General features: G+C 49.9%; 1 protein-coding gene across 6 annotated transcripts in view; it reads left to right on the top strand.

Annotated features, from left to right (window-relative positions):
* Positions 1–18,963, top strand: part of Tfdp1 (transcription factor Dp-1) — a 38,947-nt gene that overhangs the window by 6,765 nt on the left and 13,219 nt on the right. For 4 of the 6 annotated variants that reach the window (XM_039094677.2, XM_039094676.2, XM_008771398.4 and 1 more), the window contains exons 3-4: positions 10,406–10,472; positions 18,835–18,941. In XM_039094677.2, coding sequence (XP_038950605.1) covers positions 10,406–10,472; positions 18,835–18,941 — 174 coding nt within the window. 6 annotated transcript variants of the gene reach the window in all.

Below are 18,963 nucleotides of genomic sequence, written 5' to 3'. Positions count from 1 at the left end.
TCACAGCACTGGAGGCCGAGCCTGGTGCTCTGCCTTTGCTAGGTTCTGTCACCGAGCTACACTGCCAGCCTTCTTTGTACTTCTGCTTGAGACAGTCTGTGTAGATTGCCCTTCCTGTCCTCGAGTTCAGTCTGTACTCTATCTGGCCTTGAATGGTCCTTATGTTTCGCCCTCCGAGTCCTGGGATCACAGGCTGTTGTCACTCGTGATGCCGGGCTATACTGCTTTATCATGGCCATCATGATTTTCTGAGGCTGGAGCTGGAGAGGTGGCTCAGTGGTTAGGAGCATATGCTGCTCCTGCAGAGGACTGAGGTTTGAGTCACAGCACCCACATGGTAGCTCACTGCCATCCTTAATTCCAGGTCCAGGGATCTGGCAGCCTCTTCTGACCTCCACGAGCACCACGCATGCCTGTGGTGTGCAACATTCTCATCTAAAATCATTTTAGGGCTTTCTAAGGTCCAGGTCTGTGTTAGTGGCTGCACATGATTCAGGATGGTGGCGTATCAGACCATTTCAGCTGCTGAGCCCATAAATAATAGACTCTTGTTTGCTTTGCCTTTTAGAAAAAGGCCGTAGGTTCCGCTCCCGGTGTGGGGTGTGCATGTTGTGGAGGTGGGGGGCTTGTTTTGTTTTGTAGGTGTTGGATGTTGAAACCAGGGCCTTGCGTGCACTGAGTGTGTGCTCTAACCCTTGGGACTTAAGTTAAGATATCTAAGGTTGCCTCTCTTGCTTTAACCCCGCAGTCCTATATGTGGAAGAAGACAGAAGGGGAGAAGCTGGGGGTTGGTCTTCAGCCTCTGCGTGTGTCTTGGTGGCTGAGTACGTCTCTGGCCTGGTATGCTTTGGGTCAGTCCGTTCATTGAAAAATGATTTCTTGCTTTAGAACATCTTCCAGCAGTCTTGCTCCTACCTCACCTGTGGCTGGAAGACAGGCATCTGCCTGGCATCACCTAGGTAGCCTGAGTATTGCTGTGTACAGCTTGGTGGGCTCCCTCCATTTGGTGCCTGGTGTGGTCCCCTGTGCACATTCACAGCTGAGGAGGAAGGCAGGTGGAGGACTAAACTCAGGAGCTGCTCTTGGATAGGAAACTGAGGTCAGTGCTGTTAAATTTCTTTGGAGGGTACGGCTTTCAGAGTGCAGTGCAGGGAGGTTTAGGAAAGTGGCAGGGACTAAGGCAGCTGAAGTTCTGTGCTGTGGGCCAGCCGCTTCCTGCCCTAACTATTCCTGTGGTAATTGCTTTCTGTGCCCTAGCCGTCCACCGCTGTACTTCATTCTCCTTCCCAAAGCTGCCCTGTGACACTGGGAAGTGAGACTTAGAGAACCTGGACAGTTAGCTACCTGGCAGCTCTTCCAGGTCACTGTGCGTTTGGGTCTGTTGTGTAACGAGAAGTATCGTTTGAGTGTCTTCGCAGGAGTTAGGTTCCTGTAGGAAGTTGGTAGGATTTGAGGCTGTGGCAGATCCTTGGCCTAGCTGGATCTAGGAATACTAAATCTGTAGTAGTCACCCTGCATGCACATAACCTTGGAGACAAGGGCTGAGGCTGGGAGAGAGCCCTGAACCCAGCTATATGTGTAGCAGCAGAATTGAAGGTCATTGGGGTTGGGGGGCCTCTGGGAGGAAGGACGTGTCAACACTGTTGTTTTCTAGGTGAGTACTCACAGGGCTGACGGGGGTCGTTCCTGTCAAAGAAGCTGACTGGGTCTGCCTGTCTGGCTTAGTGTTTGTGCCTGGGAGGAGAAGATGGCAGAGACATGCTTGTGTGGGGGATGCATGACTGTTTGAACACCCCTCTACTCTGTTTTGGTAGTACTGGGAGTGGAGACGAGGGCCTCACCATGCTGGTCAAGAGCTCTGACTACTGAAGGGCTCTTCCTTACACAGTGCTCGTAATTCCTCCTGATCCTGGCGCCTTCTGCATCTTAACCTTGTTTAGTTAGAATTCATGTGGGTCTTCTGCTTTGCCGGCTCTTGGTATGCTAGCCCATTCCTCTCCCTTCTCCAGACTGTAGGAAGTTCACATCTTATTAATATTCGAGTTTATTTCCCAGCCATCAGATAGTTTTAATAAAGGTTTTAGATTCTCCCTGAGGACATGGATTCTTGCTGCCCATTGGAGGTGGGAGCTGCCCTGGTCGATTCTTCAGAGCTCTCTCAGCCTGGGCCATGGCTTTCAGACCTGTTCTACTCTGGACATGCTAACTTGCTCTCTCTAAACCTGTCCCCCAGCTGAACATTTCTGCCTGCTCTCTAGGAAGGGAGCCTCTGCTCCATGGACCCTCTGGTAATCTTGGATGGCTTAGCTTCTTCTTCATGTATCCAAACCCCACCAGATCTTGATGCTGGGAAGAGAAATACATCGATTGCTTCATCCAGTTAATCAGGATTCAAGTGGTACTGAAGGAATCAGAAAGGCCAGTAGTGGGCATCTGGGATCATTCCCCAGGTTGCTATGGGATACCGTGCGTGATCTTTTGTTGTTGTTGTTTGTTTTGTTTTGTTTTTCATAAAGACTATACAATCTTTGGGTAAAGATTTGTGACATTTTATGTGTATGGATGTTTTTCCTGCGTGTATACAAGTGCACCATTATGTGCCTGGTACCTGTGTGGGCCAGAAGAGGGCACTGGCTGTCTCTCAGCCAGAGCCGTAGGTGGTTGCGATCTGCCGTGTGGGTGCTAGGAACCAAGTGCAGGCTTAGTAGGTGTTTACCCGAGCCTTCTCTCTGGCCCTTCCACAGGCACACATGTGACAGCCCTCAGAGGTGTTTGGATGTGTCCACGTGCAGCGAGGTCTTACGCCAGTGCACTCACACTGTTTCTTGATGTTCTAGTCAGGATTTTGCCCTAGGCCTTTTCCTGTCAGCAAATAGGAGCAGGTGGTTGGTATTCTTTATTTAATTTATTTATTTATTTATTTGGTTTGGTTTTCGAGCTAAGGATTCCCCTGCATCAGCCTTCCTGACGCCAAGATTACTAGTGTGTACTGTCACCACTGGCTCTAATAACGTGTGTGTGTGTGTGTGTGTGTGTGTGTGTGTGTGTGTACACGTGCGTACATGCATGCATCTGTCACACCTGTGTAGAGGCTGGATGTCTGCTTCTATCATTCTTACCTTTTTTTCCAGACAGAATCTCACTATGCCGAGTTGGAACTTGCTGTGTAAACTAGGCTAGCCTTGAACTCAGAGATCAGCCTGTCTCTGCCTCTTGAGTGCTGGGGTTAAAAGCCTGTATGACTGTACCTGGCCTAGCACCTTATGAGATAGCCTTTCTTTTTTTTTTTTTTTTTTTTTTTTTTATTTCCTTTTCTTTTTTTCAGAGCTGGGGACCGAACCCAGGGCCTTGCTCTTGCTAGGCAAGCGCTCTACCACTGAGCTAAATCCCCAACCCCGAGATAGCCTTTCATTTTACCTGGAGTTTACTGACTAGCTGTAGACTTGGCTGGCCGTCAGGGTCTTCCTGTGCCTACCTCAGTGGGATCTGGGAATTCAGTCATCAGGCGTGCATGGCAAACGTTGTGGAAACTTGTGGAAGCTAGTTAGTCACTTGGATATGTCATCTTTTCCTGGAGGTCTTCAGGTTGGCCTTCATTAGGTGCCTAATCACATGTCCTTTCCGATGAAGGAGTTGGAGTGGTTAATGTCTGACATGGATCAGAGCCCTCTTTCTCTCTCCATTTCGTCTTTGAGATCTTTCAGGTTGCCCAGGCTGGCCTTGAACTCCTGGCCTCAATCATCCTACCACTTCTGGTATAGCTAGGACTTTAGGTATATGCCATCGTGCCTGGCTTCTATGTTTTTTTAATGGTTCTTTTTGTGATTCTGGGGACTGAACTCGGGGGCTTTTGCATGAGTTGGGCAAGCATTTACATGCCTCTTTTTTTTTTTTTGTTTTTTTTTTTTGTTTTGGTTCTTTTTTTTTTTTCGGAGCTGGGGACCAAACCCAGGGCCTTGCGCTTCCTAGGCAAGCGCTCTACCACTGAGCTAAATCCCCAACCCCTACATGCCTCTTTTAGTAAGAAATATTTATTTGACCAGTTTTCTGCCATTTTCAAATGCTGTTTCTGCCTTCACCCTTGAGTCATCGTCTGTTTGGCACTTGCAGAGGGCATGGCTTCACGCTTTCCTGAGTGAGGTGTCAGGGTCCTGAGAGCAGAACTTTTTCATACACTTTCAGGTGTCTGCAAGGCCTAGTTTGGGGAGTTCCAACTCAGGACAGCATCTTTGAGGCCTTGGGGCCTCAGTTCCATTTGAGTCTTTGAGTTGGGGATCCCCTCAGCTCCCTTCCTGTTGACCTCAGCATGGATGCTCTTGCACAGCCTCTTTGTCCTCGTCCTCGCTGTTTTCCACGGGGAGCATGTTTGTGATGTTGCTCCACGTGTGGTGCCTTCGTGCTGTGGCCCGCAGCTCTGGCACAGACCTGGTGAAGACCTAGATGGCTCAGAAGGCTGGGCCCCATGGTTATCCAGAATCTACAGCTCCTTCGCTCCGTAGGTTTGGAGCTAGGGGTTGGTTTGTCCAAAGGAGAATTTTGGCTGGCGTAGGGTGGCCTGAGCCTCTAGAAAGACTCATTGTCCTGGTGGGGGGTTCTGTTTTCTGACTGGAGGAAGGATACCCTTAGTTTCAAAGGCATTGGCTCAGGCAACTCGTCAGGAGAACAGGACAGACAGACAGATGTGTGGGTGCAGTGAACTCAGAACTCTCTTCTGCTAGACATGTTCGTCAGAAGGCAGTTGGTGGGTCAGCCCATGCACAGGCACAGGTGACCTCCAGAGGTGACAGTGGCTCCTAGAAGGCTGGCTTTCCAGATAGAGCCTGTGTCAGGCTCTACTCAGGTACCTCAGGGCTGCACAGTTCCAGCTAGGCAGGCCTGTTGTCCAGCATTGTGGGAGTTAGGAAAATACCAGAGTATGGTTTCAGGAATCACACTGTCCGTTGCTGTGGGGGGATGTCTTTCAGGTTAACAGTGCATTAAGAGGGTAATAAGGCATCACTCTCTAAGAGGACGATGGCCACCAGTGCTGCGTACCCGGTTGCTGGAGTGTGGGTGTTGGGGGAAGCTGCTCCTGAAGAGCACCCTCTGGCCATGGTGTGCAGGTCTGTGCACTCCTGGGGAGAGTCCCCTCAGATGAGCCCTGGGCTGTGGCTGGGGGCAGCAGTAGCCCAGGGCATCTCTGCTTTCAGTTTGCATCTGCTCTGCACAACTGCAGGGCTGTGGTTACAGTCACTGGCGAGCACTCTGGGCTGTCCTGTTTGTGAAAGCTGGCTACTGGCAAGCACCAGCAGCATTTGGTAAATGAACAGAGTAACGTGTAGGTCTGGTAATTGCTGTTGGTGAGTTGGCCGTCCATCGTTGACTTCTGGAAGGGGTGGCTATGGTCATCGTGGTCATTGTCTGCTGCTGTTTGTACTACAGGCCTGCCTAGAGCGGGACAGAAGAGACAGCCAGTGTCAGTGGGTGTGTTTTTAAAGAAAGGTTAATGTTCTCTCCCTGGAAGTTGGCTGGGCTCTAGCTTAAAGGTACTATGGGAGAGCAAAGACCAGTGTAATTGCTTGGATGTCTGATGCACTGAGAGAGGGGGCAGAGGGGTGGAGAGGTGCTGAGGACCTTGTGAGTCATGTTGCCACCGACTGGGTGCCACTATATAGCCCTGGGTGTACCTGGGGTGACCCTGGAAATGCTGTGACCTCTAGAGTATGTGGTTGGTGCTCACTGCTGTTTTCTGCCACATTCCATCACAGTAGCATCTGGCCTCTCAGTGCTCTGCTGTGGCCCTAGTTTGAGGGGAGGGGAGCTGCAGCAGGTCTTCCCCCTGGAGTCAGGAATGACAAGCACAGAAGGGTCTGTCTCGCATGGCAACCACTCTTGCTGTTGTGCTGTGTGGCAGTGTCATAGTTCACCTACTGAGTGGAACCTGCATCCGTGACTTTCTGTTCCAGGGAAGGCTAAGGATGTTTTCTGCTCTCTGCTGTCTTGTTGTCATTGCCGTGGTCGGTCTGTTTGCCTCACTGTTCTTCGTAAGCACCTCCGGGCAGGGTGGATCCAGCAGCTGGAGTGTATGCACACGAGTAGGACCATGCATTCTGGTCATAGAATCCCAGAGCTATGGTGTGCAGTGTCCTCCCTATGCAAGCCTAGACCTGTTCAGGTCCTTTCCAGATATGGTTGCTTTAGTCACCTGGTGCTGTAAGATAGACATCCTCACAAGCAAGTGGCTTAAAGTGCCAGTGTCCGTTCATCTATGGCCTTGTGCCTCTGTAGGTCAGGATTGAGTGTTGTGATTGAGCACTGACAGATTTGAAGCTGCCTGGAGTCTCATCGACTTCTGAGACAGGACTCTCCCCTGTCCGCCACAGGCTGCTCACACATTCTTGTGACCAGGCTGCCCGCTTCCCAGAGAGAACATGCTGACTGCAAAGGTCGCACTAGCATTTCAGCTGCCTGTGCTATAGAGTTCAGTCCAGTCAGGCGAGGAGGATGGGAGACATCTGTCCCAGTCCATTTGAGCTGCTGTAATAAAGATGTAATGAAATCTACTTGCAAACCCAAGATCAAAGGCAGATTTGGTGTTTAGCAATGGCTTACTGCTGCCCTTTTTTAAAAAAGTACATTGAAGGTAGATTTATTAAGGAAAATTGAGAAAAAGGGAGGCTCCAAGGGAGTAGTTTCTTGTGGTGAAAGGGCAGCAGCTCTCTGGGTGCCTCTTGTAGGACCCTTATCTTATCACAAGGCTCTGTCCCTCAGCTTCACGATGTCCTAAATGTCCTAGCTCTCTACTTGAAGACTGCATTCAACACGTGGATGTGGGAGGCGGACATTTAGGCTGTGGCAGATTCTTCTAGGAGGTTGTGCTCCACTGTACACTGTGGTCTGGGGTCCTGCCTTAGACATAGCAAGCTTTCTGGCATGGTCAGCTCTCTACAAGAAGGTTACTGGTCTCTAGTGTCTGCTAGACAGACTGTTGCTGGCCTTCAGATCTCTATGAAGAGAGCCCACGGTGGCTTTGTTTTCTAGTTTCCTTTATGGACAGGAGAGCTTGCATTTCCTTTTTGATGTTGACACCCGTGTGTTAGGAAAGAGTGGCCTCTGCCCGTGGAACATTGGGACAAGCTGCGGTGGGCCTTAGCTGGCTCCAGGAGCCTTCTGGTGTGTCTTTTGGGTCAGATTTTATCTACTGATCTCAGGCCCCTACTTGAAAAAGGAGCTGAGAATAAAGCTGTGTATTTACTGCTGGCTCTGGAAAGCAGCTCGGCGCGAAGCAGTGTCATGAAATCGTACCCAAAAGCCCGTGGTTCTCAACCGAGGGCAGTTTTGCAATCTGGAGATACTTTTGTTTGTCATGCTGGGAGGTACAACTGGCAGGTACTGAAAAGTAGTCAGGGGCGTTGAACTCACTGTAGTGAAGGGTAGCCCCTCCAGGGAGCGACCCAGGGGACCCTGTGGGGTACAGGTACACATGGCAGCTTTCTGAGCCAAGTGACAGAAAGGCAGGGCATCATGGGGGCAGGGGGCTTACTTGGGATTTGGGGGATACAGTTACTCTTGTTGCAGACATGGATGGATTGCTGGGGGGACAGACTTTAAGTTTGGCAGTCCTCTGCCTCACTGCTTTCTCTTGGACCACAGTTTCATGATTACCTTTGAGCTTGATGGCACCAAATTGAGACTTGTGGAGAAAGTCTGCCTGTTCGCTACATAGCTGACCCAGCACAGGTCCTGCTGGCTATTCCTGGCCAGTGAGCTCTATAAGGCCTGTTTCAGGAAGCAAGGCTGATTTGGAGGACCGACCCTGTTGGGCTCAGGTGAATGGTTAAGCAGACCATCTGAGTCTCTAGATGTCAAGCTGCAGTGAAGCAGCACCCACAGCTGAGATGGGATGGTGCGTTCCAGTCAAGCCTGAGGTGACCTTTGAGGGAAGAGGAGCATAGCATAGCTGAGGAACTTCCTGGGTAGCCTGTCTGCCCTGCCTACATCTACCTCAGAGAGGTGATCAGTATCGTGGTAGATGTCAAGCTCGGTTCTGGGGCTGGAGAGATGGCTCAATGGTTAAGAGCACTGACTGCTTTTTCAGAGGTCCTGAGTTCAATTCCCAGCAACCACATGGTGGCTCACAACCATCTGTAATGGGATCCCATGCCACTTCTGGTGTGTCTGAAGATAGCGACAGGGTACTCGTATATAATAAATCAATCAATCAGTCTTTTAAAAAACCCAACAACCTTGGTTCTGTGAGTGTTAACCTAATGAAACTTACAGACACAGACATGGTGGTGCTAAATCCCTGCACTGGGTTGTCTCTTAGCTGCTGCGTTCCTGGGTAGGACTCCTGTGTGGTGGACCTGAGTTCCACTGAGGTAGACTCTAATGGACAACAGAGGTGATTCAGCCTATACTGTCCACACTTGTCTTTTCTGCCGGTGACAGCAGATGCTGCTGCTCTCCCAGGCCCGCCCCAGTATGCTCTGCCCTGTCCCATATGGGTGGTCAGGAAGGATACCTGAATGCAGCTCTCCTGTAGAACATAAAAGCCATGTGTGGGGAGTTGGGCGGTAGTCAGTGGGTGACAGGATGATGAAGCCGGGTAACGCCACGCACCTGCTTGTCCAGTATGGGGGTGAGCCTCCTACTTGTTCAGATCCAGCCCACTGTGACACATGGAGGTAGATATAGAAGTAATGGTGTGTTGTGACTGTACCAGGAGCCCCACCCCCTCCTAAGCCTATGGTGCTGAGGGAGCCTGGGAAATGAACACTGCTTTGAGCTATAATTGCTAAAACTGGGACTCAGGGTCACTAGACCTGTTCCAAATCTCCAGGCTGCATCTACCTGGGCTGACCTGGTATTCAGCATGCTTTACTCACTGGCCCTGGGGGCTTGGCCTTTGCCTCCTAGCAATTCTCTTCCTCCTGGCCTGGCCCACCTGGTGTTAGCCCCAGCCTGCCTCTGTTTAGCCTCCCTAATGCGGCTGGCTTTGGCTTTCGGCTTCAGAACATCTGTTGGCCTTTTCCGCTCAGCTTTAACATCCTGGTTTACCCACCTGGCTGTGCCCACCTGGCCCTAACCTCTGTGGCCTCAGCCTCTCCTGCATTTCCTTGGTTTGACTCATCAACTGTAGTCATCTGAGCCTGCCGGCCACTCTTCTTTCCTGGCTCTTGGCTGTGGACCTACAGACAAGGCCTCATTCTCCTGCCATTACGCCCGCAGGTCTCACCCATCCTGCTGTAACTTCTCATGCCCATCAGTGGGTTTTAACCTCCTAATCTTCTGTTTGCTCTGGGCTAGGGGACCTTCCCTGCCTGCTGTGTTTCTAATCTCCTGGACTTATTCTACTGGCCGTCCCAACCTGGTCCTCCCAATTTGGCCCTTGTACCTAGAGTCATGTTTAAGCATTTGCTTTTTCATTGTGGTAGTGCTGGTGTTGGAGCCTGGAGCCTTAAGCATGGCTGGAAGCAGCTTCTCTCCCACTGCAGTGCAGGCCTGTTAGCTTTGGACTGGGGGCTGTTCCCCATCAGCCTACATTGGCTTCTTCTCCACTTAGCTTACCTCACACAGTTTTACCCACTGGGCTCATGCTGTCACCAGGTCTCATCCCTGCTCGTTTCTTGCATTAAGTTCCTGGCCCTGCCCACCGGCTTTACCCACCCGACATCGGTATCTTTGGTCTTCCTGGTGTTATCTTAATTCCTAGCTTTAAACGCGGGTTTACGTGTCTGGATTTACTTAGCTCCCAACTTTGCTAACCCGCCTTTAACCCCTCGTCCTCACCTACCTGGCCATATAGATCACTGTACTTGCTCTTAGCATCCTGGTGCTCAGCTGTAACTGTTACCTTGTGACTTCCTAGGACAGCTCACTTCCCTGTTCTGGAGGAGACTGGGCTCCCTCCTGCAGGGCTTTTCTTGGCCACTGTCCCCTCCCTCCCTCTGTCACCAGCTTTTTCTTTTGTGGAAGAGCATTTGGATGAGAATGTAGGCTCCATTGTCACTTCCTGACCTCTCGAGGTTAGAGGTTAGAAGTCACGAACAGTTTACCTTGGCTTCTTCCCCTGGGAGAGGCCTGTTGGGAATAAAGGTTGTCATGGTTCCCTGGAGAGGTGAGAGGGACGGTCTGGTAAGATTGCTTCCTGTTGACTCCACTCTATCAGATATGTGCTGTCTCTCACAGATCACCTGGTGACCATTTCCCTCTGCCATCAAAGTCCTGGCTTTTTATAACTGGATTTGCAGGTCATGCTGTTCCCAGCCATGGTGGCCACTGGGAGCAGGGCAGCGTTGGGGCTCCTGCTGCCGAGCAGTGGCAGCTCTGCCCGCCCTATGCTTAGTTTAGCCGGTGTTTAACAACTTTGGCTGTGTGGCTCTTGAGATGTTGTATTTACTGTTGTTGTTGTTGCTCTCTGCAGGCCAGTCTAATTGAAGCCAACGGAGAACTAAAGGTCTTTATAGACCAGAATCTTAGTCCTGGGAAAGGTAAGGGAGCCTGTTCTGGAAATGTAAGTCTGCTGAGTGTGTGCTGTGTCGATGCCTTGCCGACTGTGAGGCCCACTGCAGCACTGAGGTGTCAGGCCACTCAGGCGAGTGAGGAGGGCGGGAACTAGGCCTGTGTGCTCTTCCCCCGGTGATGGCTGGCTGCCTCGCCACAAGAGCTCCCAGTGCTCCCACGAGGGGTGCACGTCTTCTCAGGCTTAGGCTTGTGTCTTGGTTGACTTGTGTGAGGTGCTCAGTTTTCTTAGGGAGCCTGGTGTGGTCAGAGTTATGTGTGCCGGATGGAAGGCTGAGGCCCACCTTATCAAGATGCTTGGTGTCTGTAACAGGAAACAGCTGCCAGTATCCTGACAATTGGTGGCTTCCTTAGTTGACCCCTGGGTTGTGCTGTCTGTGTCTGTTGCTTTGCCACTGTGTCCAGTCCCCATAGCACCATGTCCCCATAGTGCTAAGCTCTGTCTTCAAAGCACTGTGGCCTTACAGTGCTAAGGCACTTCTAGTGACTAAACTTGTGGACAGGTCTTGTTATCCTCAGACATAGTTTAGGTCAGGCCCTGTGAACATACAGCCTGTATGAGCCAGGACCATGGCATGCTGGGGATAAGTTCTGCTGAAGAGTTTCTTGTTCTGGTTTCTCTTAATTGTATGTGTAAAATTAGCCATTTTCTTCTTAATAGTGAGGCCCAGGAAAGTGACTCCTGTCTGCAGAAGAGGCTCTGAGGTCTTGAGAATAATGATTGGCTTGTACTTAGATTTCTGTATTTGTCTCTGGTCTATACTTTGCATGTATTAGGGCCCAGGGATCATCCGTCTCCAGGCCCCCAGTGGTCCAGAAGCACCGGGGCAATGACTGTGTCCTCTCTGTTCTCCCCTGTGAGAGGACACAGCCCTCAGTATGGATGTACAAGTGAGAGGGTTTGCCCTCAGTCTTAACACACCCCAGTCCAAGCCTCAGTCTTTGTGTGGTGCCTGCCCCTCACGGTGGGACTCACAGGACCCTCAGTCATGAGGGTTGTCCAGGCTGTGTGTCTACCAAGCCTGGTCCCTCCTTTGTTTGGTGGAGTTAGGGCAGTGTCTGGTGCAGGTACGGGGGCTTATCTTCATGGTTGGCAGCAGTCTCCTGTGCTCGCACGAAATGAACTTGAGTGTCACTGGAGAAACAGTGAGATTTCAGAAGTTTAAGGTACAGCATTTCCCATCTAAGTGATGGAAATGAAGCAGTGGCCTCTTCCCCCTGGGAGTGCCCCTCTCTGGTGTTCTGTGAGTTCTGCCGTGGTCTGCCAAGCCCTGTCACCCTTCCCATACTTTTCACACATGGGTGATTGGACGACCTTGAGCTAAAGTTGACCTGTAGGAAGGGTTATGACATAAGACGTGCGTCTGCGTGTCATAGTCAGGCTGTCGGCTTCCTTTGCTTCCCTTTCCTCCTGGCTTCGTGGTCAGCAGTGACAGACAGATTCTGCACCTGCATGGACTTGGGGACAGGTTGGTGCTGCTCACTGCATTGACTATCCCTGTAGACCAGTACTTTGCCTGCAGTGAGTGGCTTGAACCTGTGGTTAGGTATGCTATTCACTGACACTGTTTTGGAGTTCTGATGTTTGGGAAATGCACAGCGATCGCTCCCTTCACTCCAGACCCTCTTCCCGTCTCAAAAAGGTGTGTACTGCTGTTAGTTTCTGGTGACCATTCTAGAGAATAAGCCTAGGTAGAGCTGTCTGTCTGTCAGACATGCAATCCTCACTCTTAATAGGTGCCCTGGGCAGTGGAAATGAGGTTTCAGAGAGGCCTGGTGGACATACTTGCGTAAAGGCGGTGCAGTGAGGCTCGGGAGCCCAGGCACTTGGTAGAACGTTTGCAGTCTCCGTCCTGTGCTGTCCAGACACTGCCCTTCCTTAGCACATGCTGAGCCTTCTGTTCCTTTGCTGCTGGGACAGCATAAGTTTCCCGGAGTCATCATGAGCAAGGGCTAGAAGAGCTGCCTTCTCCAAGAGTGCAGATGAGGAGTACTGTGCTGTTCACTGTGTTTTCTTGATTATTGAGGTAAAAAGCCTAGAGTGTCGTTTATGTTATTATAAACGCACACAAATGAGAAGCCAAGCAATCATTAGGCAGGTGTTCTGCGCTGTGCCCTACCCTTGGAATAGCCAGCTGTGCCTGAACATGCAGAAAGCAGGACCCCCACCCTTACTTGTACTTGTGGCCAGCATAATCACAACATTTTATCCTGGAGGCTTCCCTTGAGTCAGAAAGGGGGGAAAGTGAGCAAGAGGCAAGGAGAAGCTGAGGTGTGTGAAGGCAGGATTCCCTCCACATCCTTCCCTGTGCTCTAATCTGGTCCCTATGCTTAGTTCACAGTCTCCTTAAAGCCAGGTACATTCTGAATTTACCAGAAGGTTGCACATGAGTAACCTGGCAGGCAGTGGTGGTCCCAGCTCAGAGAGGCGGTCTTCTTTGATGAGGAAGACAATTGAGATGCTGCTTTGGTGCTGTTGAGCCCAGGTAGCTATAATCTGTTGTTTCCTCATCCTAAACCAGCCAGTCACTCCCTGGTCTCCTGGCCCTGTGAGGGCTCAGGGCCACCTGTATTGTCTTCCCCTTGCAGAGGGACGTTTTTAGTCCCTCTGTTCTATCAACACCCCCAGGGAATTGGTGATGGAACTCTTCATGTGTGCACATGAAGAGGGGTTTTGAAGTTCAAAGATTGCATGGCAGGTGTGTCTTAGGGACCTCTGGCTTGCTTGTAACACCTTTACCTAATTAAATGAGACCTACCAGACCGACATTGTCTGTTTTACATAAAGGTGTAAGTCTCCACAGAGGCTGCCAGACGGGTATACCAGAGAGAAGCAGGCAGGTCGACTTCAGCAGACAGATGCGTGAACCTGACCTTTACAGTGTTTGTGACCCAAAACCCCTTTCCCCCAGGAAAAAATGCATCAGAACAGTGTGCATTGCCAAGCCCAGGCTCAGCAGAACGGCGTCCTGGCTGCCTCTGACTTACTGCAGTTCAGAGTTTGGTGGACTCTGTCGTGCCATGGTGTCATGTGAGCTCACTGCTCCTGGAGAGTGACTGGGTCTTGGAGATGTTGGGCCCTGGGGCCACCATCTGCTGCGTTGCTACACTTCCTTCCTGCCAGTGGGCTCCAGTTCCTCGCATCCTCGCCAGCATATGGTGGTGTTGGGTTTTCAGATTCTCTGCTGCTCGTGACTGTCCACTGACCTCTGACCCTGAATTGCCCACAGGTCTCTGCCTGGAGGACCTTACTTTTCTGTCAGGCTCCTTCTGGAACTCTGCCCCAGGGCTGCTGCCATTGAACTTCCTAATATGTCTGTCTGGTGCTTCTCACTTCTCAGTCTCTTTCCCCAGGGCACCTAGCACATGCACATCTTCCTCTGGCCTAGCAACTGAGGGATAGTGCTCCCTGGAGTGGCACCGTTGTGCCAAACAGCACGTGTGAGCGATCCCATGGGTGCTGATCTTTAGGGCCCTTCCCAGTCCAGTGTGTGCTGGGAACGTCTTTGGGGCCACAGTCATCGTCTCTGCTGTGATTTCAGTTCCTGGGCTCTTGGCCCTTTGCCCATAGTTCCTGAGAGTGGATACATACTATCTGTCTTATTCTCCGTTTATCTGGAGCTCTGCTTCTCATGTGGGCAGTCTGATCCCATTTTCCTCAAGTTCTAAGTTCCCCAAACCCAGAGTCTTGGTGTGAGGGGGCCGTCTCCCTCCAGTGTCTCCCTTGCTGTCTATGGTAGTGCAGAGCAGCCTGGCTTCTCGTCTCCTGATGTGTCCTGTGCCTGCTGCTCCTCATCCTTACCTGCTGCCGGAGTGTGTCTGTCTTTCCTTTCTGCTTCAGGAGTGTGTCTGTCTTTCCTTTCTGCTTCAGGAGTGTGTCTGTCTTTCCTTTCTGCTTCAGGATTGTGTCTTTGGCCTCAGAATGAGACTTAAAGGTGAGAGAAAAATTTTAATGATGTTGTGTGTCAGAAGCTAGTGTGGTCTCTGTGCTCTTGGACATGTGTTAGTATCATGGCGAATGGTGAACTACAGCCCAAACATGGATCAGAATATTTTTTTTCCTGGCCTTGTAGTAGTTACTCTGAGATGTCGTCAGGCAGAGGCACTTGAGAGATGATGAGGACCCCTTCCCCCTTCCTTTAAAGATGTATGTATCATATATCCAATGGTCTGCCTGCACAGCCAGGACACCAGATGTCATAGATGGTTGTGAGCCACCATGTGGTTGCTGGGAATTGAACTCAGGACCTCTGGAAGAGTGGTCTTAACTGCTGAGCCATCTCTCCAGCCTGATGAGACTCTTTTTATACTAACCCCCTGGGATCAGGAGAAACCTCACATTTTGTTTTTGATTTTAATTTTTAGCACCATGGTGATATTTCAGAAGCTGTGAGCCTTGTGTGAGGCAAGAGATGGCCTTTGTTGAAGTCAGGTCCTGGGGTGGGTCTCTGTTCTGTGTACCTAATGATATAGTGTGTGAGCAATGGTGGAGGATCCTAATGATACAGTGTGAACGATGGTGGAGGATCCAGATGCTGAAGGACAGCTATGGCCACAACTTCCTGCCCTAAAGCAGGCATTGGATGGGCCTGAAGGTGGGTGAGTAGGAAACTGTGAGTGTGGCTTGTGTGTGTGTGTGTGTGTGAGTGTGTGTGTGACTGTGTGTATGTGACTGTGTGTGTGTGAGATGGTGTGTGTGAGTGTGTGTGTGCGTGTGTGTGTATGTGGTGGTGTCCTTGGAAACCCAGAAGGAAGAAAGCTGTGTTACAGACTTCCGTGTGCCCACCGTCAGCCCAGCATGTAGGTGTATCCCTCAGAGCTTTACAGACCTGCACATTCTGTGTCCTTACCAGCTCAGTAAGCAGTGTTTCTAGCACAGTGGGTGAAATAGTTTACAATAGGCTTTGGAAGAGACACAGATGACCCAAGAGGCACATGAGGCTTTCCCACACCCCATAGGGACCTCTAGAAAAGGTAAGGACAGGGCTGGAGGTGACTCCACAGTTAGGATCATTGCTATTGCAGAAGTTCCTATTCTCTTTAGTACCCACACATCAGTTCCCAGCCACCTCCAATTCCAGGTTCAGGGACTTGGATGCCCTCTTCTGGCCTTCTCAGACATTGCACACATGTGGTACACAGACATTCAGGCAGAACTCCTCTATACAGGAAGTGAAAGACAGACAGACAGATGATAGGTAGGTAGGTAGGTAGATAGGCAGGCAGACAGACAAAACCAGTAAAGGTGCTTGTTAGAGGTCCCTCTCAGGACTAATAATAAGCGTGTACACCACGCCCTTGTGCATGTTAGGAAGACCATACCCAGAGCTGACACAGGATCTATCCACTCCTTGTGGGCTCTTCTCAAGGGAGTTTCGGTCATTGTTGTAAAGACACCCGCCTACTGTAGTCCTGCTCACAAGGTACAGAAACAACTTGTGTTTGTCAGTGGCTGAATGGATTTAAAAAAAATAAAACTGGGGAATTAAATATTCTAGAGAAGTTGAGATTTGCCATTTGCTACAGTGGCGTTGAATAGGTGGGATGTTACACTGAGACAGCAATCCAAATACAGAAGGTACTGTGTGGCCACACTTACAGAGAATTCTAACAGAATAAAACATGTAGAGAAAGCATAGCTGTTTACCTGGGGTTGGACTAGAGGGGAAATGAAGATTTGGTGGGGTTCTGTCTGTTGGCACGCAGTATGAGGGAGGCTTCTAGGCATCAAACCGTTGGTGTAGAATTTCTGCTGAGATGTGTTAGCTGCTTTGCCCTGGTGCAGTAGCCAGCATGGCCGAGAGGCGGTGGTATGTTGGCCAGTGTTACTGTGGTAACTCCACCGTCTGAGTGTGTCTCATGGCATCATGTGTTTTCTTAAGGCACGTGTGATTAAATGTACAATAAGCTGGCGGTAGACCACTTCCCAGTGTGCCCAAGGCCCTGGAATATTCCCAGCGTTAAGTTTTAAAACTTGTGTATGTATGCGTGTTTGAGTGCATGTACATATGTGCACCTGTGTGCCCCTTACCTCTAAAGGCCAGAAGAGGCCTTGGATCCCCTGGAGTTATGTGGAATAGATGTGGCTCACTCTGGGTACTGAGAACCTAATCCAGGCCTCTTCAAGAGCAGCAAGTGCTCTCAGCCGCTGAGCCACCTGTCTGGCCTCTAGTCCTTGTCTTGTTTTCTCAGTCGTGTGTGTGTGTGTGTGTATGGTGTGTGTGTGTGAGAGAGAGAGTGTGAGAGTGTGTGTGAGGTGTATGTGTGAGAGAGTGTGTGAGAGTGTGTGTGTGGTGTGTGTGTGTGAAGAGTGTGTGTGTGGTGTGTGTGTGTGTAAGAATGTGTGTGTGGTGTGTATGTGTAAGAGTGTGTGTGTGTGAGAGTGTGTGGTGTGTATGTGTGAGAGTGTGTGTGTGGTGTGTATGTGTAAGAGTGTGTATGTGTGAGAGAGTGTGTGTGTGGTGTGTGTGTGAGAGTGTGGTGTGTGTGTGAGAGTGTGTGTGTGGTGTGTATGTGTAAGAGTGTGTGTGTGTGAGTGTGTGTGTATGTGTGTGTCTCCACTGATTTTCCCTGGTGACTGTTGCATTCTCACCAGCAGTGCATGAGTTTGCTTTCCCTATGTTCTCCAGTGTTTGTTCCCTGATTTCTTAGCAGTAGCCACTCTGATAGGTCAGGTGGAATCCCAGTGTCGTTTTGATTTTCACTTTCCTTGACTCTGATTGCTAAACAGGATTATTGATTATTGGTAGTATTAATCTGTGACTTTGTACTTTTGAAGATTGTGAGATGTTTGTTCGGTCATCAGTTGGTTTATTTGTTCCTTTGTTGTTGAGGGTTTTTTTTGTGGGGGGGTTGTTTGTTTTTTCCTTTATGTAGTGGTGTTAATCCACTGGTAGAGGAGTAACTGACAAAGATCTTTCTCTTGTCTTGTAAGCCTTCTCTTCCCTGATGATTGTTTGCTGTGAAGAAACTTCTAAGTCCCCTGTAATCCAATCTCAGTGACTCCTGTGTGGTCAGAGTCCTTTTCAGAAAGCCCTCGCCTGCACCTATGACTTTTACCCTGTCTTCATCTCGAAGGTTCTCAGTTTGAGGTCTTACATTAAGGTTATTAATACACTTTGAGTTAAGTTTTGTGCAGAATTAATCTAGCTTCATTCCTTTGCACCCTGAAACACCCTTTGAAGAGGCTGCCTTTTCTATAGTTTATAGTTTTGGTAAATTTTTTGTTGTTATTGAAAAATCAAGTGTCTTGGATTTATCTCTTGGTCTTCTGTTGTAATCCACTGACCTGTGCACCCACTTTTGTTACTGTATGACCGTGCCTTTATGCCGCCTTCTGCTTAGGGCTACCTTAGCTGGTGGGGTTCAGCAACTGTGTGTCTAGTTCTGTACAGAGTGCTGTTGGTGTTTGGGGGGCTGCGTTGAGCCTATACATTTTTGGGGGGCGGATGGAGCTGTTTACTTACAACCATTCTTAGGTTGGGCTTTAGGTGTGCGCTTGCTTGGCGTGTGAGACTGTGGGTTCAATCCCTAGTGCACACCCAAAAAATATCAAAAAACCTAGGACGTCTCCCTTGTGGATCCTTTGGCTAAGGTTGGGTGAGGCAAACTCCAGATTTCACAATTTCATAATTTGCTGCCTTAAATCTTACAGACAGGAAAGATGTGGTTTACAATTGCAAAAATATGAATGCGGTGTTTGGGGGTCTTTCTCTGGATTTTAGCAGTTCATGGTGTCTATACAGCTGTATTGAAAAGCGTTTTCCTTGAAAGGTCTCGATAATATGTTTTATTTTGAGGCACTTTTTAAAGTGAGAGTTGGCTCCAGGTCATGTTTTGATTTTTCCTTTCTAGCTGAAAAGTCAGCCGTCCCTGGAGATTCTGCGTGTCAGTCTCTGTGTTTGGGAAAATACCTTAGGGTTCTACTTTATTTTCCACATTAAAGCAGGGAGTGGCCATTTTTTTTTTGGTTCTTTTTTTTTTTTTTGGTTCTTTTTTTCGGAGCTGGGGACCGAACCCAGGGCCTTGCGCTTCCTAGGCAAGCGCTCTACCACTGAGCTAAATCCCCAACCCCAGGGGAGTGGCCATTTTATCTTGCAGACAGACACGAGGGCGGGGGGTGCTGTGGCAAGTCTGATCCTAGTGTAGAGTGGACCCTGGGCCCCAGGACCAAGTTTGGGGATGGGACATTTGTGACTGAGCCGTAGGTCTATAAACCAAAACTAGACAAGTCGAGTTCTTGACAGACACAGCATCTTCCTGGAACTGCCCCTTCTAACCTCAGCAGAGAAGCAGTTCAGCTCTTAACCGTGTCGTGTTGTTGTGTTCTAGGTGTGGTGTCTCTTGTGGCTGTGCACCCATCCACAGTGAACACACTGGGGAAGCAGCTTTTGCCAAAAACCTTCGGACAGTCCAATGTCAATATCACACAGCAAGTGGTAAGTGGTGAGAGGCGTGAGC

The sequence above is a fragment of the Rattus norvegicus genome, chromosome 16 (genome assembly GCF_036323735.1).
Source record: "Rattus norvegicus strain BN/NHsdMcwi chromosome 16, GRCr8, whole genome shotgun sequence".
NCBI classification, from domain to species: domain Eukaryota; kingdom Metazoa; phylum Chordata; class Mammalia; order Rodentia; family Muridae; genus Rattus; species Rattus norvegicus.
The sequence above is the reverse complement of the archived record's forward strand: the minus strand, read 5'-3'. Positions and strand labels throughout refer to the sequence as shown.